The sequence below is a fragment of the Phytophthora infestans genome, genomic scaffold (assembly GCF_000142945.1).
Source record: "Phytophthora infestans T30-4 supercont1.2 genomic scaffold, whole genome shotgun sequence".
In the NCBI taxonomy this organism is placed as follows: domain Eukaryota; phylum Oomycota; class Peronosporomycetes; order Peronosporales; family Peronosporaceae; genus Phytophthora; species Phytophthora infestans.
In genome coordinates, this window is record NW_003303757.1 from 3,006,514 (window position 1) to 3,031,464 (window position 24,951).

A 24,951-nucleotide genomic window follows, 5' to 3' on the forward strand; every position below is an offset into this window, starting at 1 on the left:
TTCGGTCGTCGGCATGCCGGTGAGAGCGCCTACAAGATTGCGATTCCCACGCACCCCAACAGGACCGTCACAGTGAATGTGAATTGCCTGAAGTGCTTCCGTGGTCGTTGGGGTCGGCCATTCGCAGATGAGAGACCCGAGGAAGCTGAAGAGAACGCCTCCGAGGATGGAACGGGTCCGCCGCAAGAAGGAGGCTTCCCTCCCACAAGCTTTGTTTAACGCTTGAATGTGGGTGGAGAGGAAACTGCCTTCTCGGGAGTATCGTCGTCTTCCGAGAATATGCTAGCCAAACGCGTTGAGAACCGCGAGGTTCAGTATTTAGGGCTCACGGTCACATACGAGACGATCGGGCTGGCTCGAGCGTCACTGTTATCCGAAATTGGGACGCTGATTTGCTCTTTTGAGGACGCAGACTGCACCAGACGGGGTCTGCCGGAATTACGTCGGAACGCCAGGGTGGTAGAAGCCAACGCTGACGTAGAATAAGCCGAGATACTGTTCTAACGGAGTCCTGTTGGAGTAAGTGTGGTCTGGGACTGCACGAGAGAGGGAGAGAGTGCGAGGGACTTGCGAGGTCATTGCGCACCGCGTGACGTGTTAGCTTTTTACATTTTTAATTTTTTTATAAGTTGTTTCGACCTGGGTATGGGGAATATGAAGGGTGGAACGACTCTGCGTTATAGGGGGGAGAACGGTGAGATTCGGTGGTGGAACGGCTCGAGACGCCAATGGAACGACGGGTAACGAGCGAAGGAAGAAGAAGGGTCTAAACAAGAGCGCCCTACTTTACGTCGCAAGGAGATGAAACGCTATTTGTAATAAAGAGGGGGTGAAGAGAGGCGTGTGAGAATGGGAGAGGAGCTAAGGTGATGTGGCGAGGGATGTACATGGAGTATGGGTACGAAATTAAAGAAGGAACGCAATATAAAGTATTAAAGAGGGAACGGCACGAAAGGCGCGAATCGAAACGCCGCAGGGCTACTTGCTGGAGGCCTTATCGTCGTCATAGTCCTCGTCGTCTTCAGCATCGTCATCGCCCGAGACTTCCTCCTCCTCTTCTTCTTCGTCTTCCAGATCATCGATCTCTTCTTCTGGAGCCTTCTTGTCGTCCGCGGAGACTGGAGGATTCACTTTATCGCCGTCTTCCTCGCCGTCCTCGAGACAGACCAGTCTTTCGCGCTCGATCGCCACTCGAGTCAGCGCGCTCGCACGAGGTAGTTCGTAAGAACCCTCGGTGATTTAGGCCGTTATCAGATCGTGGACCTGATTGGCCTTGTAGCTGTTCACGATCGCCTTCGATGGGTCAGCCGCTCGATCTCCGACCCAAGTATCCTGGGCCGGACGCTGGACATGATGTCCTTGCGGATGCGAGCAAACGCCGCGATCGAAAGCCTGTTCTTCTCGTCAGCTGCCGGGCTCAACGCTTCGGTGGACTCCAGGAAGACTCGCAAACTTGAGTATCCGTAGGCGTCCGTCCACCTTGTCGGGATCCAAGGCGTTCTCGAGAGTAGCGTCGTACCTTTTCTGGCTCTTCTCGCGAAGAACGGCCAGGTCGTAGGCGCCAGGTCGATCGTGCTTGCGAGCTTCACGGGAAAAGCGACCGGGTTGCCCTCCTAACCAGAACATCTCGGGATGCTTCTCCAGCTTCTCCATAAAGGTGTACAAGCCCCAAGTTTCGATGCAAGTGCTTGTGAATGCGAACCGAGCTTGGATGGCACGCATCTTGAGCTTACGGCGATTCGATTGGGCCATTCCGGGCTCGAGTGGGGGCATGTAACGCTCACCCCCACAAGGCGCGGCGATTCGCCATCCAGGACCGCCAGTTGGATCGAAGCACGTGCCAGTATTTATTGGGGTCGTAGAAAAGTGTTCGACCCGACGTTGAGAACGCCTGACACCACGGTTTCTTGCCTTCATCGGCTGCCTTGGTCAGAACGGCTAGGATCGTCTTGCGTACGGGGGCGGGAGCTTTTGCGCTCAACTCGAGGGGGTCGCTGAAGTTTTCAGCGGGAATGCGCGCCGTCTTCTTGCCCTTACCGGAGAAACGCCTCTTCTTGGCCGGCGATCTCGTGGCCGAATCCTCGCTCGCCTTGCACTTGGAGTGCTTCTTGAGCTTGAGCGAAGCTAAATCATTGCTGAAGGTCTGCGAGCTCGGAGAAGAAGGGAGGATCACCTCGGGACCCCGGAGAGTGGCCGTCGCATCTCCGTCGAGGAAGTCCTGTGCCAACTGCTGTAGATGCTCCGACGACTGCGGGCTACCACCGAGACGCGCGATCAAGTCGCTGAGGAACGCCTCGTTGAGAGCCCGAGCGTCACTACCGAGCGTGCCAAGCTCGTCCTGTTCTAGGGCCGCGTCGAGAAACTGACGGGCCTTCTTCCGCTCAGTGGAGGTAAACTGAGACGACATGGCGAGGAAGCGAGATGACGGACAAAGCGATGTGCTGTCTAGAAAGGAGATTGGGAAGTGAGAGGCTACAGGGGTGAAGTTTCAGCTTAATGGCTGACTCCGGAGTACGTACGGGCTGCGTCCCTGGGAAGTAGCGTCGAGAAGGAACGGTCTGATGGAAAGTGGCTCAGGAAGGAACGGTCGACCTTTCAGAGAATGGGGGGTTGCCACTTGAAGATCGTCAGGACTGATGAATAATTCGGCTGCATGACTGGAGGTGACGACTCCGTTAGCGAAGACTGAAGATGGCGTCGAGCTAAGGCTTGTGGGCAGTGCTGTAATTGGCATCATGATGTGGGTGGTAACCACGTCGTTGCGGAGCGTCTCGTGGGCGTTCTCAGCGGGCCTAGGGCGTAACGTTCAAGTGGTCTACGTCTTCTTTAACACGTGTGGTGATCGGTTCGTTGGAGCTGCCCGCGATGCGCACGCTCTCGCCTTGCCTTCCTCGGAGCTCGCGACCTCCCTGTTGACTCTGGCTTTCTCGATACCGATGGCTGTGCTAAGGGACTAAGAGGTACGCTTTGGGATTGCGGGGCGTCTCTGCTTGCAGTGGCGCGAGGCGTTCCATCATTCCTGGTGTCTATTCTTGCCTGGGGCGGTGCGGCTACTGTGGACGGCTACCGGGCTGCTACGAGGGAGGCTACCGCTGCTGTTGCTGACAGAGTGGGTGACATCGTCGTATGTGGATATCTATTGACGACGCTGCTGCTGTCTATCCTGATCTACGTACCGCGGCTGGTGTATGAAGTACCGAAGGGGTGCTCCATGGCTGGATGGGCGTGGCTATGGTAGTGCTGATCGTGGACTTTTCATGGAGTTCTCTACGTGTTGTTGCTATTGGAACGCCTCTCTGCTGATGGCCGGCTGTTACAGTCATTTGGTTCACAGCTACTGGCGGCTTCGTATTGATAAAGAACGAGGACCAAGCGTGAGGGATAAGCAAGGCTGGGAAGGGCTCGCTGGGCGAGTTGGGCGACGCGAAGAGCGCGAGCGTGTCAGCGTGGAACGATTGCGAAGAATCAAGAGTAAAGGGACGCCTTCCTTGGTCGAGAACGCGAGTCCTGCTCCGATTGGAACGCCTCCGAAGGGCGTTCCAGCTGATGTGGCTAACGGTACCGTGGAACCCGTGTCGGGCAAGGAGGCTCGGCGAGAACACCGAGTGGTAGTCGGGGAGAATTGTCACGGTACACAGCTATAAGGTGGACTTGCCATTCTCTCGGCCTGCGTCCGGAAGATCTGCTTGCTGCAGAAGTCGCAGGCCACGTCCAGGCAACTGTACCCTCCGACACAATCGACAGCGTTCCAGGCTTAGAGTGGAAAGACTGGCCGTCGAAAAAGGTAGGAATTTACGTTGGATCTCCACGTGGTAGTGGTTTACGAAAAGGTAAGGAGCTTAGCGCTCAGTTCGGAGCTTTAGGTAGAAGCTCAATCGTGGTTTTCCTTCTTACAAGAGAAGTGCTCAAGAATATAACAGTAGCTTTACATTTACGTGATTGTCCTAAGTTCCTACGTCGGCCTGCTAGATACATGACCCCGACCTTAGGAGGATTGCCGCGACACTGTGCTTAAGTCGCGAGTGACGTTTCATTTGAGACAACCTAGGAGAAAGTGATCGTTGAGCATTAACAAATTTACGCTGGATGGCTCGGTGTATGGTCGGATGTGACAGGAAACTCAGTGCAACTGTCGTAAAAAGAATACCGGAAATAGAGCGTTTTAATACCGGACTCACACTGTCTGGTACCATAACGGTGGATACAAGTCTTTTTTAGGTCGCACAGCGACAACTCATGTAGTACCAAAGAATACAGAGCACAAACACAATTGTGGCATTTTTACACGGCATTTTTTTATTTTAGAGAATTTTTTTCCATGGTTTTAGAGCATTTTCCCATTTTTTCGTACTTTTTGTTTTCAAAAGAATTTTTTCGTCGCCAAATACAAGACCCAAACATACTTTTGACAATATTTGAGTGCATCACTTTCAAGTGCTTTCTGTGTATGTTTTTATTAATCTACAGTACTTGAAGTATTTTTTTAACTGCTTGATCCGTAATTATACGAAGTAAAGGCTTCTAAGTCTCTAAGTCTTAAGAAAGTATACATACCTTGCAGGGACATATGGTATCATATTGACGGAATGGATCGACATAGCAAATTCGGTGACGCTTTCCAAATCCGCTTCAGCTTTAGTGTTAATAAATTCAATAAGTACGACCCCTCAATCGTCCCGTTTACAAGAAGAAACGGTAATCTTTTTAATTGTGTGCTTAAATCGCAATTCGTTTTTAGGTTCGTAAGCACCTTTGACGTTGTTTGAGGTGTGCGAGATGTAGCCATGTATGCGAGCGATAGCTAGCGCGACAGACTGGGCACAACGACACCTCATAGATACTGAAGTCTTCGAATGCAGAAAGACATTGCGAGTGGAAGGCATGCGAACAACTGAGGAGCAACACACCCTCCATTGATGAGCTAAATAACATTTTAATGAGAAATTGACGTTTTCAAAGCTGGCAATTGCAATTTGTACCTGAACCCGTTGATACAAATGGCACACTCTCGATCGTCTCGAGCGTTAGCCTACCGTACATGAAAACACACAATAAGTTGGGTGAGCATGAAGGACATAGCTGAGTTTGACATTTCTGCGAACCTTTTTGAAGGTGGCGAGCCAGTCGTCGCCTTCGGGTAACATAAGTCCTGTTGATGGGATCACACAGGTTAGTGGTATGGCAAAGGAGTTCAATTGTACAGCAGCAATATTCACCAGTCTTGGTCTCAGGGAAGCAATCTTGGAACACGTGGCGGCTTACTCTGAGCGATTTGTCGAACTCTTTAAGTAGAACATCAACAGAGTCGTCGCGCTTGCTCATCGCAGTCACCAATCTATCTGTTGTTCTTCTTACTCTGCGAAAGGCAAACGATCAAGAAGTCGAGTGTGATGGATTGTGTGCTCCATTACGGTATTATTAATACCTGTTCGCGAAAAATCGACGACGACGAACAGAGTCACCTTTGCCGGAGCTGTAAAACTGAAGACGAGCACAGCGAACAAGGGTTAACCACAGGATTAATAGTAGTGATATTTAGCTTACTTTCTGCCACAATGTTGCTACTTGCCGTCTCACTGCAAACCCCCGAAATACGGCCTGCATTCAGCACTAGGTTAGTATTTCGTGCTAGAAAGCGTACCCGTTTCAAATATCACCGGACCTGAATTCGCTTGGCACTGTGCTCGCGATGAAAAGCTGAGGAAATGGTAGTGCACCGCTTTTGGTAGTCCTGTTTCCGACAAAGCGGACACACGTGCTGATTCGTCCGCAAAAATCTGGATGAAAACGATAATGATAAGCGATTTCTGCACCTCATAGGATCTTGATATAAATCTACCTTTCAAAACTCGTAATACAATCGACATGGAATATGTGCGAGCAGCTCAAAATCACTTGCTCTTTTATACCTAACGGCTCACGGCAGATAGAGCACGGGTGTTTCATGTCACCGCGAGCTTGCGCTTGCTGCTCACAATTCTCCCATTCGTCAAGAGTGAGTTTTGGAGACGGACGCGTGACCTATATCAGTATAAAATGCCGTACGGTGAGGTATTGATTGTATCCTCTAGTTCGTCGTTTCGAACGTAAGCGTACCAGGCCTCGCTTCTGAGCGAGAGTTAGTCGAGGACGAAGCTGTTGGTTACGTTGGGTTCCGCAAGCAGAACATCGATCCGATTCTCGCTCACTTGTACTTGAACATGGTCGCTCAACATTCTCGAGCGTGCAGGTCTCACAAACCCAGACGCATCGATACCCAGACTTTGAAACGCTTCCACTGCTCTCAATTTGCTATGGCAATCTTCAGAATTTATCACACCTGTGAGCAAAAGATTACGCCTACTGTTCGCTTTCGGGGTCTTCTCGGACGAGCGTGCAAGTCCAGTGTAATAGATCGTGCTAGATGATCCTGATCATTAAAGCGTCAGCAGAAGGCATCGTTATAAATCGACATAGTCCGCTCTACCTGCAGCGCGGCTGCATTAAGTATCGTAGACTTGTCCGCCTTGGTGTACGGGAGCATTGCTGCAATAAGGGCACACCAAACAAAGTCAGTTCGCTAGGTTTCCAGTGCGTGTTGTCGTTCAACCTCCATCCACCTTCGCTACGTTTTGCTCGCATCATAAATTCGTCGACAATAGCAGTCTACGACAGCCAAGAGTCGTATCACAGTAAAGCACGTCGCAGGGCTACCGTTTCAGCACGTCCATTGCGTCAAAGGGTCGGTCGCTAGTGGAGTTTTCCTATTCCAGACAAAGGCACTACTGGTCCTCCTCCTACAGTTCGCTCATCTATCACCACCTATGGAGCCGAAGCGCTTTGAGGTTGACGAGGAAGAGCTCGGATGCAAGATCAGCAACGTGAAGCTGAGTGAAAAGTGCCGCTTGAAGGACGAAGGGAAGCCTGTTAAGGACGACGAATCTCGTGCGGCCCAAGCCAAATTGGACTTTGAGGTCGAAAGAGAATGGAAGCAACTTCAGGGTGCTGGGGTTGGCAAAATTGAGATTGCCAACAATTCCTGGGCAAAGAAGGTCTGCAAAGGTCTTACCATGTAAGAAAACAAGTAGAGTCAGTTTGAATAGTATGGCAAGGATCGTTGATCAGCTCATGCTGTTACTAGCAACCACATGAACATGCGTTGTGCCGATACGGGTCGACTGATGTGGCAATCGGAAGAATGGTGCGTTCCAAGCAGTGAATTAAATGTCAACGATGTACTCTTCGTGATAACCTCGTCTTGATTTTGGATACAAGGGGTGAAGACATCTACCGTGTAGAGCAAAAAGGTAGCAAACAATGTAGTGTTTTTTATCGAAGGCATGCTATCGTCCTGAAGTTAATGTTCCATTTCGTGTGAGTCAGCGCGTCTTCCGGTGGCTATTTTGAAGTGCTCTGCTGTATCTCGAGAGATTAACTTCAGCTCAGTTGAAGAAATTACCAAGTTTCGACTGGAGCAGCGTGTGTTCCTAGCAGGAAGCTGCATTGAAGGTGAATGCTAACGCTTCCAAAGGGAGTGACGGAAACTCACGATTTACTCACACTGCCCTTTAACAGAATGGATTTTCAACTTCGGTTATGTGATCCCGGGTTCAACTAATACGTGGCAACAGACGATCGAATCCGCCGGGTCGGAAAATATGCTCAATCCGGAGGTGATGAGGTACGATTTGATTGCTTGCGATGACGAAGATGACAATTTTCTCACTGATCCTTTGTCTTTCAGTGGCAAACTCACGATTGAGACGGCCTTCTACGACGGTCAACTTTCGATTGCCAAGACTGTCTACAGAATATATTATGTCTGATCGCGCTGCTACTAAAATACGCCAACCAGAGCAGCCACAGAGACACGCCAACGCCCCCCCCCTGCTGAGCAAATAGCAAAAGGCCAATACATGAACTGCAAACAGCACCGTGCTTTCATCTGCCGCTCTATAGCTCTTGACGCTTGTCCTCTTCTCTTGTTTTGCCCGTATTGATCTCGTCGATGGGATCAGGATAGCTAGGCAACTCGGACTTGAATAGGCACAAGTCGCGGATTCGAATAGGTCGAGGAAGTGCACGCAGCTCTGCAAGCTCCGCTTCGGTGGCATTCTTGCGGGTTTTCTGCGCTATTTTCTCGGCGGGGTTGCCACGGCCGATCACCTGAACAATCAGCTTTTTGGGGCTTTGTAGAATCCACTCGCGGTAGTGCTGCGCCATCTCACTCTTGGTCAGCGTCTCCATCTCCTTCGCAAGCTGAGCGTCCAAATCGAAAGCTAGTCGACGCGACGTGATCTCATACCAATAGTGGTGCGTCGTCTCTAGAAGGTTGTGATCGGGCTCGAGCTTCAGCAAGATCTGCGCTTGGACGTGGTCGTGGAAATGCTCGTCCGCCATCATCTCAATCGCTTCTTCAAAGTCAATCATGAAGCGGTCAACACAGGCAGAAATATACTCCGCTGCGAACAATGACGACTGAACCATCACACCAAAGCCTAAAATGCCGTTCGTCACACGAACAGTGCAAGAAACATCGTAACCCAGCTCCTGCTTGGTGCGCAGAGTGTCGAACAGGGGTTCTTCCATCAGTTGATGCAGCAAGTCCGCGTAAGCCAGGCTGCGTAAAGTCAACGGGCCGATCTGGTAGTAGAGTTCCACTTGTGTGTTCGTCTCCGACTTGTTCTCGCTGCGTTCCTTCAGTAGAAAACCCACTGGGGTCTGTGGGATGGCGTTGATAAGGCGTCGGGGAAAGTCATGCAACTCGAGCGGTGCAGATACGCGCTGCAGTTGCGTTTCAACACTGGCCACCATTTTTGACGCTACAGAATGGAAAATATTTCCGTGTGCAAAACTCGCCAACCACGCCTTCCCCGCCCAAAGCTCGTTAGCGACGTACTTCTTGAGTGATTCCTCGGTAGCATCCTCGATCGAATCTAAGCATTCCTCCAAAGCAAATGAGCGTTTTTCCAGAAGTTGCAGTCGAAGATATTTTGCTTTTTGTGCCACTTTCGTGATCGCGTTTTTCGACTCGCGCATCAATTCCTCTCGCATCACTTCAAAACGCGCTTCATTGATTTCCGTTCCAAACAGAGCCGCAACTACTACTTCGACAAGAATGTGAAGCTTATCGTTGAAGCCACCAAAGATTAGTTCCAGACCGGAGTCCTTTACCTGGAGCGAGTACATCAGCTCCGCCACATTCGCATGGTATGCGTACTCATTAAGTGCGTCCCTCACAAGCTTCACGTACAGCTGAGTAAGGACCCAATTGTCTACATTGGCCACCACAGTGGGTAAGTGCAACAAAAGCGCAACATGAGCGCGAGGTGTAGCGAACACGCGATCCGGCTTGTACCACAGTTTGCCAAACTTTGTCGCACCACACACAAGATCCTCAGCATCTATCGAGTCCACGAGCGAGAAATCGCGAGGAATGAACTGGTTTGGACGAGGCAGGTGAAGTTTCGGGTTAGTTCCTGCCCTCTTCCAGCGTTGAATGACGGCATCCGCAATATTCTCCCGCGAGTATCTGACACCAAACCACTCCTCCTCGATAACCTACCACAGCGCAACAAAGAGTCAATGCCCAATCCCCAACACATTACAGAAGTCCTCCTCGTTCCATACCTGAGTCTGGAATTCAGCAGATTCTTCAAATCTTTGTGAAACGATCGACACGCACACGGACTCAGCAGTCAAATGGCTCAGCACTTCCTCCGTAAGCTCCTTCTTGAAGACACCTTTGAGCAGGTCGTACCGCAAAATGTCGTCTGGCGCCACTCTGAACATCGACTGCATGTATTCCAATACTTAGTTTAAGATAAACGAGAACAATATCTTTGCTGTGATATGCCCTCACCTGCATAATTTCACCGAGCTCTTCGCATTTTTCGACTGCACTGTCCTCCTCCTGGAAGCGGAACGAAATGTCTGCCAGCGCCGCCAGCTCATCAAACACCCACTCGGGACAGCCATTTACTCGGAGCATATGCAGATACTCGAAAACAGCATGGGCAATATCTTCCCAGTGAGAAATGCCCTCCAGTGTAAGCTTCATGGTGATATCGAACTTGGCTGCGTAGCTACCACAGTCGTAACCATCCGTGTCTGTTACTCCGGCGGTCACCGCGGAGATCCAGCCTCGTTGTTTTAACTGCGACGCACATAATATCGAGCGTAAGTATCAATCTGAGAAGAAAAAAAGAAGCAGCTAAGCTTAACCACTCTGCTTCGCTTACATGGGACAGCACAGATCCTTCACTTTCGTGGCCGAGAAGACTAGCAATATAGTCCGACGGCTTTTGGTGATGCAGACCAAGAACCGGAGGGATCATCCAGTCAAGATGAAGCGTGTGGATATCCCGGACGGGCACAATCTTGCAGAGAAACGGAGCGCCAGCACCTTGCGCCCCAAACGGTGGCCCTGTTGACGCAAATGACGGCACGTCCACGTGCTTGTTCGGAATGGCGCTAAACGACTTGGTCACCCACTGCTCGAGCTCGTCCAGCGTGTTTTCGCCGCATACAACAAGCTTCATTATATTGGACGAGTAGTATTTATCGTAAAACCCCAGAATCTGCTGACGTACGTCCACACCCATTTGCTCCGGCAGCTCCTGGAGACTCTTCCTGTTGCCCCAGCTGAATCGATGGTACGGGTGAGTGGCAGGAGACACGTCGCACAAAACCTGCTGCGTACGGATCCGGTCGTTCTGTGTCGCCTGGCTAAATTCGGATTCAATGGCTGACAGTTCCCTGTCCATAGCCTCAGCCTTCAGCAACGGAGAGATGAAAAAATGCGCGAACATGTCGAGCGCCGGCTCAAGATGGGCTGGCCCCACCTCGAATGTGTAGCTGGTCACCTCGTTGTCTGTAGCTCCATTACTGTATCCACCGTGGGCACTTAGAAAGGATTCAAACTCGTTCTCGTCCGGGTACTTTTCACTACCCATGAACAGCATATGCTCCAAGTAATGCGCCAGACCGGGAAGCGCTTCGGGCTCAGCGAAGCTGCCGACACCCACAGTGAGACAAGCGCCAGCGCGACGACTGGGTGCACCCTCGCGTTCTTCTTCATTGTCGTCAAAACTACTTTCGTCCTCCTCCTCGCTCTCGCTTAAGTTGCTGCCCTCATCACTGTCGCTCTGGCTGATTTCTTCGCTGTGCATACTCTCGCTCTCACGCGCCACGGCTGCCGCAACGTGCGCCACCTCGGCCGTGGAGATGAGAAGCACTTGGAGCTCGTTGGGCAGCGTCAGCAAACGGTACTTCTTCTGGTCATTGGGCGACTTGGACTTCTCCACGGGGTCCGTCATCACAGCTTATGTAAGGAACTTGTGAGCAACATGACGACCAATTGATTTTCAAAATTATGGGTATTTCCATTTCATAAACTATTAGAGCGGCTGATAAAAAGAGTCTCTTTTTATTTTGGGACTTATTTTGTGGCCTCTCGCCAGCCACAGACGAAATTGACGCCATGAAGCTTGGCCGAGGCATTAACGTGGAGCACATTAAGCGCATGACACTGCGCACCGTGCGCGAGAGCACGGAGGGGCAGCCAGAGACGCTCTCGTTCCTGGACGCGCTGGAGCGCAACGACTTCGACGAAACGAAATGCAAACGTGAGGCACGCCACATGATGCTCGTGCTAGAGGCTAAGAGGAAGCGTCGCGCCGCCGAGCACCGCTCCACGCTCAACTTCCACGTGATCCGTATGATGAAGGGCCACCACGATCCGCGCTACTAAGTGAGACGATGGACAGGCAGAAGACTACAGGAAGAGTAGACGCCGACGACAGTGCCTATCATTTAAACCGATAAATACTCGCTGGCGTCGCTTGTGCGGTACCACGCGCCGTTTATATGTTATGATGTCGAATTGATTCTCCAAATTGGGAGACGTGATGTAGATCAGTTTTGCTTCGACGTAGGGTAAGTATGAAGCAGTCGTCATACTACCGTACCAGTTTCATGTACCGAGACCGTTCGTTGGATAGTAGTACAACAGTACTAAACAAAATCACCAAACATCTTTGGTACTATAAAGAGATTTGGGCTGGTAGTAATATTTTTAATTCTACGTAGTTTTTTTTCTACAGTAGTAATTAGTAGCTGTGATATATTATTATTCCGTGAGGCCCTAAATTATCCGTCGATGCTTAATGCGGAAAAGTGCTACTAACTCTTTTTAGTAATATGTTTTAGATGATTAAAAAACATGTCTATAGTATTTCATGAGTGCTTGGTTTTTTTAATAGAAGCGACGTCAGTTTTAGCTACATGAGAGAGATAAGAATTGCGACGTTGAGAGCTGACACCGCTTTTATTTACAAAAAACAAAGCACTCATACTCTATTGACATGAAAAAAACTTGAGTGAGTAAATAACGTTAGTCAATGGTGAAATTTCTGCGGTAACTGGTCAGTTCCTCTCACATCCTTTTCTCAGTTTTCGTTGAGAGCCGTAAATACGTTCAAGGGGCGGGACTCGAACAGCACCAACTGTTTGTGAAGAAAGCGTCAGAGCGCACCACAGTAAGACAAACGGATAGCAAGTGTGCGTCAGTGTCAAGGCCCGCACCCGCAGTGCTTACTGCTGCTTGGGTGTTTGTACAGCAACCGCTGCAGCCTGAACGCCGCCACCACCCATACTCAGACGGCCCTCTGCTGTGTAGTCTCGTCCTCGGGTCCATCTCCAGTTCTACACAGCCCAGTATTCTGCTTCCTGACTAAGAATTAATCTCTCAGAGCACCAGCCTAGCGAAGGCCGTCCGCTGACCAATCGTACACTGTGCACTAATGAGTTATTTTTTGTGATTTTTGTTTAGAAGGTTGTATGTATCGCTTTGTACGGTAATACAAACTTTAGGCGGAGAAGTGTAGACTAGTTATTAGTTTAGATAAGCATGGGATGACTTCATCGAATAACAACTTTATGCTATTATTGTGAATGTAGAAAAATTGTACACTTGCACAGCTGCTTCGTGTGTCGTCACTGGTGCGTACTACAACTTGAGCAGACTGTGCGTGCAGATTATCTAACTGATGCTGTTTCCACCTCTGCCTAGGAATTATGGCCTTGCCACTACCCATGACAATGGATGCCATCCTCACGTTGAAGATGGGCGAGCCATTTAATAAAAGCAAGAACCAGCTATGGTCCGCCTCATGCGATGAAGCTCTTGATCAATGATGGCTACCCCGGGCTCCAAGCTCGAGTACGTACTGTAGACTGGTCGATAAACTGAAGAAGATCGAATGGGCGGAGGATGGTCCAATTCTGCTAAAGCCTACTATTAGTGCATCTCAAGCGAAGTTTGTTGCGTTGGCCGAGTCCGACAAGGAGCTGCTAGTGCAGCTATCGTCTGTGTGGAGTCTCGCTGCAAAACGCAAAACAGGATTCGCTCAAGATTAATAACCTAAGTTAATGATGAAGAAGGGTTGTTATTTTTACTCCCTTTATACTCGTTGCAGACAAGCGGCTTTTAAACTTGAGTTGTGCATTTATGTCAGTAAAGTTGGATCGTCCACGACGATACGCCAAGCAACGGAAGGACGGGTCGCAGCTGCTGCTTTTCAAATTATTGATCATCTTAGCGCGCTGCCAGTGAACGAACAACTTGGTGATGCATTGTGAGATTACTGGGCTGTGACGCATGCAAGGCAGCCAGAGCAAACACTCCTGGTTATGCCTACTAATCCTACCGCTACCACGTATTGACCCTTTGCAGCGTGATACTGACAGCACCGCCCAGGCTAGCTGAAACTCGAGGGCGATTCGCTTCCGTATTAGTGGCGTAGTGGTACCCCTAGAAGTGAATGTATCTGACATACGTGAAGGGTTCGGCCTACCCGACTACGATCTGCAGCCGCCATCCCCCCCCTCCCCCGTACGTAATAGTTGCCATCTATTCAATGTAGAAGCTACCGACCACATGAGTGATTCAAGCATGGAGTAAATATAGTAAGAAAGTCCAATTTATTAACTTACTTATAAAAAAACAGTTTCTGTTTAGATCCTGGAGGCCATAATCACAATGCTTATAAAGGTTAATGCCGACTTCTTCGCTCTTTTTAATGCAAGGGGCACAGTCAGTGTTCTCGACGGGTCTTACCGAAAGGCCAACGGCGCGTGTCGGATTAGCCAATGCTTGAGCAAGGAGAAGCCAACTTCGATAGGGTTCAGCTGGGGCGAGTAAGGAGGCAGAAAAAAAAAACAAGATACTGCCACGAGAGTGTACCATTTCTTCTAGCTCTCTGTACATGTTGAGTTTTGCTTTATCAAGAAACGATAGATCTAAATTGCGCGTTAACAGTGTTAGTTAGCTAATATCTAAATTTAAATGTGTTTGTTTTTCCTACCTCGGTGCTGGCCATGGATTGAGGTATGGTATAATATTCGCAAGATTCCAACCATGCATCGTCCATGAAGAACTGTACTCAGCCAATTCACCAATTAGATTGCAAGATTAATGTGATTTTATCCAATGACGAAGTCTTAAAAAGTAACCACCAATTCCTACCAATCCGACCATATTCAGTTGGAATTTTTTCAAAATATGTTGTACTCTTTACAAATATCCATATAGTAGCATATACTAAAAATATCAGGAAGTTTCCAACCCGAGGTGGCGGTTGGCAGCTGTTTCCTAAAAGACATCATTTTGCAGAGCTGTGACCATGTCTATCGCGTCGCTAGCGCCACCTAACAGTAAGAAGGCCCGGGTGACGGCGATCAGCTCGTTCAGCACGTTTCTTTCTTCAGAAAACATCACACTAGAGCATGTTCAACAGCTTATCGACGCTGACAAGACCGGTAGGGTACTTCGAATTGTGCTAGATAAATATGCGTATTCTCTAGCTAGATCGACAGACAAAACTCGATCTACCAATACATGTCTAGCCTATTTCGGAAACGTAAAGAACTGGTTGATAGATAAATACCCACAGCAAGGGGGGACAGTAAAGCCCCAGCTGCAGAAGATCCTGTCTGGGCTTGGTAAGTACTGTACCAATCGCGAGGATGGGGCTTTTGAAAAGAAAGCTCCACCGTGTTCCAAGCAAGATCTAGAAAATATCGCTCGCCTACTTTATACTTCTGATTCTGCTGAGAGTATCTATCCGGATGCAGCTCTGGTTGTGATGCTGTGGTATTTATACGGACGTAGCTCGGACGCAGAGCAACTTGAAAAAAACCAGCTCTCGATTTTACCTGGTAAGATCATTGACTATTTTATTTCTTTATATATTGACAATTACGCTAACTGGAACCTTGCAATATGTAGGTGGCGTACTCTTCCTAGGCTTTAAGCGGATTAAAACAGCTTTGCTACAAGGTGTATCCTTGTTCAAGGACCCGACAAGTTTTTTTAACTTGTCCACTATTCGTTTTAGCTGCTGCTCTAACCATACAGAATGCGCCAAGCAAGCGTCTATTTCCTCAGTTTACCAGTACAAGGCATATCGGAGCTAATGCTGGCGATGTAGAAGACCTCAGTCTCGTAGAGCGTCTCGAGGCAGACGACAGCCCCGCATCCTTGCCAGACCTGCAACAGTCGCCAGCTACCAGATCGGTTCCTGGTGCACAAGCGTACGTGAACCGATTACTGGTTCGAGTCAAGAACATTGCAGATCAGAAGCAGGTCAAACTCACACAAGGACTTACCTCCCACTCTTTTGGTCGAGGAGCTGTCATGCACGCCAACGATGGAACTCTTGCAGAAAACTGGATTATAGAGCGGGGCGGTTGGCAGCTTGACCGCGTCAATAAGGCGTTTGGGTACATGTTGGGTACAACGCAGGCAGATCAGCAAGTTGCGCGTGTCCTGAGCGGATGGAAACCAAAAGAAGGCGCACGTCTTCCTTCGTTGCGTATCTTGGAGCCGTCTGTGCTGTTCCGCGCCCAAGCACTGCATGGTCTACTTTTCACGAGCTCCCTGGGCTTTGCAGAGCCTGGCATGAACCTAAACAAAGACGTAGCAGAGGTCTTGTCAGCCACCCTCATCATGCACTACCCCGACATGCTGCTGCTCTCACGCGAAGGAGCACTGGTTGCCCGCATTCGGGCGGCCATGTCAGCACGAGCCATCGGGGAAGCGGAAGTACTTGCATGGAGCAGCACAATCCGCCGTGCTTTCATGCCACCATCAGCGATAACCAAGCCCAGCGTTAGCGACTCTCACTCTGCTGAGGTGTTAAGCCTCATGAAGCACCAGTCCGAGCAGATCAGCGTTTTAATCCTGCAAAATCAGCGCCTAGAGGAACGACTGTTAGCTGTAGAGGCGAAATTGCACTCACCGTCGGCTCCAGCCAAAACTGTTGCGGGTTGTGTATCACAGCCTGACCAACAAATTGCCATCCGAACTGTTCGTCCGAAGAAGAAGGGCTCGCAGTCTCTTGCAGCAGTCTGGTACGAATGGTTTACGGCCGAGCCCCGCGTTTATGCCTCGCGCTCTGTGAAGAAAACGACGCTGTACGAGCTTAGACACACCGCAGGCTACATGATGCTTTTCTTACCTCATGGATTTTCACTTGATGCTTCGTCTCCTGCGTTCAAGAGTGAGGTGGTCGCGCTTGGTGAGAAAGCGCAAGTGAGCACGCGGGACTTCTTGAAGACGAACGGGTCCTCAGCAGCAGCAGCGGGTACGGCACTGAAAGCCCTTCGCAATCTACACAAGGCTGGAAGGCTTGACGCACATATAACCCAGTTCCACGAGCGTGCTGAGCGTGGTGACGTTGTCGATCCAACACCACCTTCGGCGCTGCCAAAATTCATTCGTAACAAACCCCCAAGCGCTGAACCTGTAGTACACATAGTACAGTTAAGTAACAGCACCAGATCTCACCTTACGCTTTGAACAGTATAATTCCTGGCAATAGATAACAGCTTCCTCACTAACGCATTATCTTATATTACAAACAAAGCTGCAACAGCAAGTTAGAAACGACATGCTCACTCATGTTATGCAGCAGCAAAGACTTACCATATTTAATACTAGTGTGGCCTCGATGTAGGTCGTAGATAGTCTTCGCAGCATTCCGCTCGCCCTTACGGGTTATTTCACTTCACATGATTCATCTACGGGGACGGCAACGGCGGGAGTAGTGAGGCGTGAGTCCCTGGTAGTGATGCCGCGCGCGTAGAGGTGCAACCGAGGCCTTGAGGTCGCAGGAGGGCCGTAGAATTGCGCTCCGCCCTCACCGCTGCGCGCTCGTGGCCGTGGTTTGTAGAATGGCTGTGGGCCCTCAGAGAGAAGGGATTTTTTAATTTTGTTTTTATTATGTGTAACACATGTACCGCGCAAAGTCCGATTTTTAACTGGCAGATCGTACCGGTATCAGGTTGGAACCCGGTCGGACAGTTGGAATTTTTACGGTATGGTATAATATTCGCAAGATCCCAACCATGCATCGTCCATGAAGAACTGTACTCAGCCAATTCACCAATTAGATTGCAAGATTAATGTGATTTTATCCAATGACGAAGTCTTAAAAAGTAACCACCAATTCCTACCAATCCGACCATATTCAGTTGGAATTTTTTCAAAATATGTTGTACTCTTTACAAATACCCATATAGTAGCATATACTAAAAATATCAGGAAGTTTCCAACCCGAGGTGGCGGTTGGCAGCTGTTTCCTAAAAGACATCATTTTGCAGAGCTGTGACCATGTCTATCGCGTCGCTAGCGCCACCTAACAGTAAGAAGGCCCGGGTGACGGCGATCAGCTCGTTCAGCACGTTTCTTTCTTCAGAAAACATCACACTAGAGCATGTTCAACAGCTTATCGACGCTGACAAGACCGGTAGGGTACTTCGAATTGTGCTAGATAAATATGCGTATTCTCTAGCTAGATCGACAGACAAAACTCGATCTACCAATACATGTCTAGCCTATTTCGGAAACGTAAAGAACTGGTTGATAGATAAATACCCACAGCAAGGGGGGACAGTAAAGCCCCAGCTGCAGAAGATCCTGTCTGGGCTTGGTAAGTACTGTACCAATCGCGAGGATGGGGCTTTTGAAAAGAAAGCTCCACCGTGTTCCAAGCAAGATCTAGAAAATATCGCTCGCCTACTTTATACTTCTGATTCTGCTGAGAGTATCTATCCGGATGCAGCTCTGGTTGTGATGCTGTGGTATTTATACGGACGTAGCTCGGACGCAGAGCAACTTGAAAAAAACCAGCTCTCGATTTTACCTGGTAAGATCATTGACTATTTTATTTCTTTATATATTGACAATTACGCTAACTGGAACCTTGCAATATGTAGGTGGCGTACTCTTCCTACGCTTTAAGCGGATTAAAACAGCTTTGCTACCAGGTGTATCCTTGTTCAAGGACCCGACAAGTTTTTTAACTTGTCCACTATTCGTTTTAGCTGCTGCTCTAACCATACAGAATGCGCCAAGCAAGCGTCTATTTCCTCAGTTTACCAGTACAAGGCATATCGGAGCTAATGCTGGCGATGTAGAAGACCTCAGTCTCGTAGAGCTTCTCGAGGCAGACGACAGCCCCGCATCCTTGCCAGACCTGCAACAGTCGCCAGCTACCAGATCGGTTCCTGGTGCACAAGCGTACGTGAACCGATTACTGGTTCGAGTCAAGAACATTGCAGATCAGAAGCAGGTCAAACTCACACAAGGACTTACCTCCCACTCTTTTCGTCGAGGAGCTGCCATGCACGCCAACGATGGAACTCTTGCAGAAAACTGGATTATAGAGCGGGGCGGTTGGCAGCTTGACCGCGTCAATAAGGCGTTTGGGTACATGTTGGGTACAACGCAGACAGATCAGCAAGTTGCGCGTGTCCTGAGCGGATGGAAACCAAAAGAAGGCGCACGTCTTCCTTCGTTGCGTATCTTGGAGCCGTCTGTGCTGTTCCGCGCCCAAGCACTGCATGGTCTACTTTTCACGAGCTCCCTGGGCTTTGCAGAGCCTGGCATGAACCTAAACGAAGACGTAGCAGAAGTCTTGTCAGCCACCCTCATCATGCACTACCCCGACATGCTGCTGCTCTCACGCGAAGAAGCACTGGTTGCCCGCATTCGGGCGGCCATGTCAGCACGAGCCATCGGGGAAGCGGAAGTACTTGCATGGAGCAGCACAATCCGCCGTGCTTTCATGCCACCATCAGCGATAATTAAGCCCAGCGTTAGCGACTCTCACTCTGCTGAGGTGTTAAGCCTCATGAAGCGCCAGTCCGAGCAGATCAGCGTTTTAATCCTGCAAAATCAGCGCCTAGAGGAGCGACTGTTAGCTGTAGAGGCGAAATTGCACTCACCGTCGGCTCCAGCCAAACCTGTTGCGGGTTGTGTATCACAGCCTGGCCAACAAATTGCCATCCGAACTGTTCGTCCGAAGAAGAAGGGCTCGCAGTCTCTTGCAGCAGTCTGGTTCGAATGGTTTACGGCCGAGCCCCGCGTTTATGCCTCGCGCTCTGTGAAGAAAACGACGCTGTACGAGCTTAGACATTCCGCAGGCTAGATGATGCTTTTCTTACCCCATGGATTTTCACTTGATGCTTCGTCTCCTGCGTTCAAGAGTGAGGTGGTCGCGCTTGGTGAGAAAGCGCAAGTGAGCACGCGGGACTTCTTGAAGACGAACGGGTCCCCAGCAGCAGCAGCGGGTACGGCACTGAAAGCCCTTCGCAATCTACACAAGGCTGGAAAGCTTGACGCACATATAACCCAGTTCCACGAGCGTGCTGAGCGTGGTGACGTTGTTGATCCAACACCACCTTCGGCGCTGTCAAAATTCATTCGTAACAAGCCCCCCCCCAAGCGCTGAACCTGTAGTACACATAGTACAGTTAAGTAACAGCACCAGATCTCACCTTACACTTTGAACTGTATAATTCCTGGCAATAGATAACAGCTTCCGCACTAACGCATCTTTTTATATTACAAACAAAGCTGCAACAGCAAGTTAGAAACGACATGCTCACTTATGTTATGCAGCAGCAAAAACTTACCATATTTAATAGGTACTGTGGCCTCGATGTAGGTCGTAGATAGTCTTCGGCCGCATCCAGCAGCATTCCGCTCACCCTTACGGGTTATTTCACTTCACATGATTCATCTACGGGGACGGCAACGGCGGGAGTAGTGTGGCGTGAGTCCCTGGTAGTGATGCCGCGCGCGTAGAGGTGCGACCGAGGCCTTGAGGTCGCAGGAGGGCCGTAGAATTGCGCTCCGCCCTCACCGCTGCGCGCGCGTGGCCGTGGTTTGTAGAATGGCTGTGGGCCCTCAGAGAGAAGAATTTTTTAATTTTGTTTTTATTATGTGTAACACATGTACCGCGCAAAGTCCGATTTTTAACTGGCAGATCGTACCGGTATCAGGTTGGAACCCCCGTCCGGCCATTTGCAATTTGTGCGGTATGGGTATAATATTCGCAAGATCCCAACCATGCATCGTCCATGAAGAACTGTACTCAGCCAATTCACCAATTAGATTGCAAGATTAATGTGATTTTATCCAATGACGAAGTCTTAAAAAGTAACCACCAATTCCTACCAATCCGACCATATTCAGTTGGAATTTTTTCAAAATATGTTGTACTCTTTACAAATACCCATATAGTAGCATATACTAAAAATATCAGGAAGTTTCCAACCCGAGGTGGCGGTTGGCAGCTGTTTCCTAAAAGACATCATTTTGCAGAGCTGTGACCATGTCTATCGCGTCGCTAGCGCCACCTAACAGTAAGAAGGCCCGGGTGACGGCGATCAACTCGTTCAGCACGTTTCTTTCTTCAGAAAACATCACACTAGAGCATGTTCAACAGCTTATCGACGCTGACAAGACCGGTAGGGTACTTCGAATTGTGCTAGATAAATATGCGTATTCTCTAGCTAGATCGACAGACAAAACTCGATCTACCAATACATGTCTAGCCTATTTCGGAAACGTAAAGAACTGGTTGATAGATAAATACCCACAGCAAGGGGGGACAGTAAAGCCCCAGCTGCAGAAGATCCTGTCTGGGCTTGGTAAGTACTGTACCAATCGCGAGGATGGGGCTTTTGAAAAGAAAGCTCCACCGTGTTCCAAGCAAGATCTAGAAAATGTCGCTCGCCTACTTTATACTTCTGATTCTGCTGAGAGTATCTATCCGGATGCAGCTCTGGTTGTGATGCTGTGGTATATATACGGACGTAGCTCGGACGCAGAGCAACTTGAAAAAAACCAGCTCTCGATTTTACCTGGTAAGATCATTGACTATTTTATTTCTTTATATATTGACAATTACGCTAACTGGAACCTTGCAATATGTAGGTGGCGTACTCTTCCTACGCTTTAAGCGGATTAAAACAGCTTTGCTACAAGGTGTATCCTTGTTCAAGGACCCGACAAGTTTTTTTAACTTGTCCACTATTCGTTTTAGCTGCTGCTCTAACCATACAGAATGCGCCAAGCAAGCGTCTATTTCCTCAGTTTACCAGTACAAGGCATATCGGAGCTAATGCTGGCGATGTAGAAGACCTCAGTCTCGTAGAGCTTCTCGAGGCAGACGACAGCCCCGCATCCTTGCCAGACCTGCAACAGTCGCCAGCTACCAGATCGGTTCCTGGTGCACAAGCGTACGTGAACCGATTACTGGTTCGAGTCAAGAACATTGCAGATCAGAAGCAGGTCAAACTCACACAAGGACTTATCTCCCACTCTTTTCGTCGAGGAGCTGCCATGCACGCCAACGATGGAACTCTTGCAGAAAACTGGATTATAGAGCGGGGCGGTTGGCAGCTTGACCGCGTCAATAAGGCGTTTGGGTACATGTTGGGTACAACGCAGACAGATCAGCAAGTTGCGCGTGTCCTGAGCGGATGGAAAGCAAAAGAAGGCGCACGTCTTCCTTCGTTGCGTATCTTGGAGCCGTCTGTGCTGTTCCGCGCCCAAGCACTGCATGGTCTACTTTTCACGAGCTCCCTGGGCTTTGCAGAGCCTGGCATGAACCTAAACGAAGACGTAGCAGAAGTCTTGTCAGCCACCCTCATCATGCACTACCCCGACATGCTGCTGCTCTCACGCGAAGGAGCACTGGTTGCCCGCATTCGGGCGGCCATGTCAGCACGAGCCATCGGGGAAGCGGAAGTACTTGCATGGAGCAGCACAATCCGCCGTGCTTTCATGCCACCATCAGCGATAACCCATTTCCAGGAGCGCTGACAACCAACAGTTCTATACTGCCTTGCAAATACACTCTGCGCGCTTTGATCCACACACTCCCCACTTCTCAATTAACTCTTTAGAGAACAAGCCACCGCTCTTAGCCACGCTACCCACCACGCTACCCACGATGGCCTCCCGTCAACTCTGCGCATTCTACTTCAACGACCTCGGCGAAGGTCGCTTTGAGTGTAAATCATGTGGGCTTCCTCGAAAGCAGACGCCCGGCACGGGGTACAGCAACCTCCTCAACCACCTTAACAGCAAGCACGCTGGGTATGCTGATGAGTTTGCAGAACTTCATGCCACGCAGACGCCAGCACTCACCACGTTTGGTTTTGTGGATGATGTGACGCGCAATATCTACCAATGGATGGTATGGGTGATCGAGAGAAATATACCAATCACTGAAGTGGAAAACAAGGGCTACGCGTGCTGTAGCTACAATGAAGCCTACGACTACCAAGACACAAAAGCGGTACATGCGTTATGTGGCTCCAGCCGTTGGAACAATCATTGCAAAGGAGATGGGAACCTCCTTTGCTTTAATGTTTGACGGTTGGACTAGTCACTCACTCCACTTCCTCGGTATCTACGCGATCTACGTCTACAATGGTGTGCGCCACCAGCGCCATCTTGCGCTTTCGCCAATGGAAGACGGCCAGACAGCGGAAGCCCACCTCGATCATATATCCACCGTACTGAGTGCGTACGAGAAGAACCAGCAGATGGTGCGCTATGTTGTGGGGGACAATTATGCAACCAATCAGAGTATGGCTACACGAATGGGCGCCCCCCCTCATTGGCTGTGCAAGTCATCGATTTAACCTCGCGGTTAATCGATTTCTACAAGATTATCAGACCCAGATAGATCTGATTCAAAACCTGATGATTCAGCTGCGTCATGTCAAAAATGCTACTGCACTGGCAAAGGCGACCGACTCCAAGCCTGTTAAGGCAAACACTACGCGCTGGTCGTCTACATTCCAGATGATTGACCGATATTGCAAGATCCGTGATGCGATCCTGACGGTGGAGGCTGTTGAAGAGTTTGTGCATCGTGGCCATGCGCACCGCCGCGTTAAAGGTGTATTGAACAAACTTTGTGAGCTAAACAGTGTGTGTGTGAAAATCCAAGTGGAGGCGTGCACGCTTGCCGAGGTGCGCCTGTTGTTTGATGCGTGTGCTGCTAAGTATCCTGTCATGGCTAACTACTTGGCACCAACAGCTGAGATTGTTCACTCGCCCCATTTCGAGTCTGCAATAGTGAAGCTGCAAAACGACCTACCCCTCTCCGCGGATAAATTACATGCAGTCGACAGTTTCATTTTATCTCCGTCTACCGCACAAGAGGAAGTGCCGGCTACGGCTGACTTCGCGACCTCCTTCCTCCGGCAACTCAAGAAGCCACGGCTTGCATCGCAGGCGTCTGTCGAGTATGATCCCCTCCTGCTCTGCGCTCCTCCGACAAGCAACACGTGCGAGACACTTTTCTCTAAGTGTAAGCTTGTTTCTACATCGCTACGCTCATTTACTTTACCAGCTAATTTTGCAACGGCCATGTTTCTTCGTGCTAATCGCAGTATGTGGAACTGCTCCACCCTTCTCGGTTGCATCGAAGACTAAGTGATAGCAATATATTGTGATTATTGCAGTGATTATTATTGTGTTGCCAGGTATTGCAGTCTTTATTACGGATGTGATTCACGCAAAATAACACTGGGTATTGTATTTCCCATGCCCTGCCCCCCACGAGCAGTGACCACCTGAGCTGTTCCAGATCAAGAAAATTGTAGCCAACAGTAGTGTCACTGTAACCGAGTAACAGTGACAACTTTGCCCTTAGTTAAAGATTCTCTTTCTTTTGTCTTGATTCCGGAGGCACACGCACATGTGCAATACATCCCCAGATTCGTAACTCATCGACATCAGGTGCACTTCGAAATAGCTTGTGAATCGGAGTGACCAGCCCCAGTGGCTTTGTCGGTAGTCTGTTCAGTGTGGCAACTATATGCAGTAGTGCCTCACCCCACAGGGTATTTGGTAGACTCGTAGCACTCAGCATAGCCCGAACACGAGGCATCACGATGCCATTTGCTATCTCCACAATTCCGTTCTCTTGTGGTGAATAGGCGTTCGTGAATTGCTGCTCGATACCATTCTCTGCACCGTAATTGGCCAGCTCAGTACTCGCAAACTCGCCACCTTGGTCCGACCGCAATCGTTGAACCGCAAGTTTAGGTAGCTTCGTTTTCGGTTGAGTCAACAGCACCGTGATATGCCATGTCGCTTCACTCTTCTTTTCAAGTAAATACGCATACTTCTATCTAGTTGACTCGTCAATGATGAGAAGAAACATGATAGCCCCTCCAATCGTAGGCTCGTTCACCGTACATATATCCATCATGATTGTCTCTAGCGGCTTAACCTTTCTCACCAGTATTCGTGATTGCGTCATGCGTCTCGATTCGCTAGCCGCACATTCAACGCATTCGTAGGAGCTTAGACCATTTGCATTCATCTTTACTCCAACATCGAGCTTGTTTGAAGTACTCTCACAATGTCCATACTGGCGTGACCAAAGCGCTGGTGAAGCAGCTCCATGCTTTTCTTGCTGTCAAAACTCTGCTTCAATGCCGCCATCACCATTACACCAGGCACCCGCTCAGTACGTAGACGATATATGGTCTCGTGTATTACAAACTTCAGGATAGTCCCAGGCTTGGACATCCAGGCCGTACACTGGTCATGCGAGCACGTCAGCTTGTACTTCCCGGTCATCTGCAGATAGCCTA

The 24,951-nt window shown here is 49.5% G+C and overlaps 4 protein-coding genes across 4 annotated transcripts in view; 2 read left to right on the top strand and 2 right to left on the bottom strand.

The window, feature by feature from the left end:
• Window positions 1-219, top strand: part of PITG_01566 (uncharacterized protein) — a gene marked incomplete at both ends in the record, with an annotated part of 580 nt that extends 361 nt beyond the window's left edge. The window contains one exon of the mRNA XM_002908164.1: window positions 128-219. Within this exon, the coding sequence (XP_002908210.1) occupies window positions 128-219 (92 nt within the window). The remainder of the gene's footprint in view (window positions 1-127) is intronic.
• Window positions 220-4,734: 4,515 nt separating this feature from the next.
• PITG_01567 (uncharacterized protein) lies at window positions 4,735-5,946 on the bottom strand (the record flags this gene model as incomplete). Its single annotated transcript, XM_002908165.1, has 8 exons — window positions 4,735-4,921; window positions 4,980-5,029; window positions 5,091-5,149; window positions 5,217-5,356; window positions 5,426-5,481; window positions 5,663-5,777; window positions 5,840-5,884; window positions 5,936-5,946. 8 exons carry the CDS (start codon window positions 5,944-5,946, stop codon window positions 4,735-4,737), a joined length of 663 nt encoding a protein of 220 aa, XP_002908211.1.
• A 254-nt stretch (window positions 5,947-6,200) lies between these two features.
• On the top strand, window positions 6,201-7,805 carry PITG_01568 (cGMP 3',5'-cyclic phosphodiesterase subunit delta, putative; the record flags this gene model as incomplete). Its single annotated transcript, XM_002908166.1, has 6 exons — window positions 6,201-7,051; window positions 7,121-7,180; window positions 7,255-7,286; window positions 7,363-7,488; window positions 7,555-7,660; window positions 7,724-7,805. 6 exons carry the CDS (start codon window positions 6,804-6,806, stop codon window positions 7,803-7,805), a joined length of 654 nt encoding a protein of 217 aa, XP_002908212.1.
• Window positions 7,806-7,932: 127 nt separating this feature from the next.
• PITG_01569 (nardilysin, putative) lies at window positions 7,933-11,622 on the bottom strand (the record flags this gene model as incomplete). The annotated part of the gene is made up of 6 exons (XM_002908167.1): window positions 7,933-9,540; window positions 9,610-9,774; window positions 9,842-10,135; window positions 10,221-11,081; window positions 11,172-11,276; window positions 11,446-11,622. 6 exons carry the CDS (start codon window positions 11,620-11,622, stop codon window positions 7,933-7,935), a joined length of 3,210 nt encoding a protein of 1,069 aa, XP_002908213.1.
• Window positions 11,623-24,951: the final 13,329 nt, after the last annotated feature.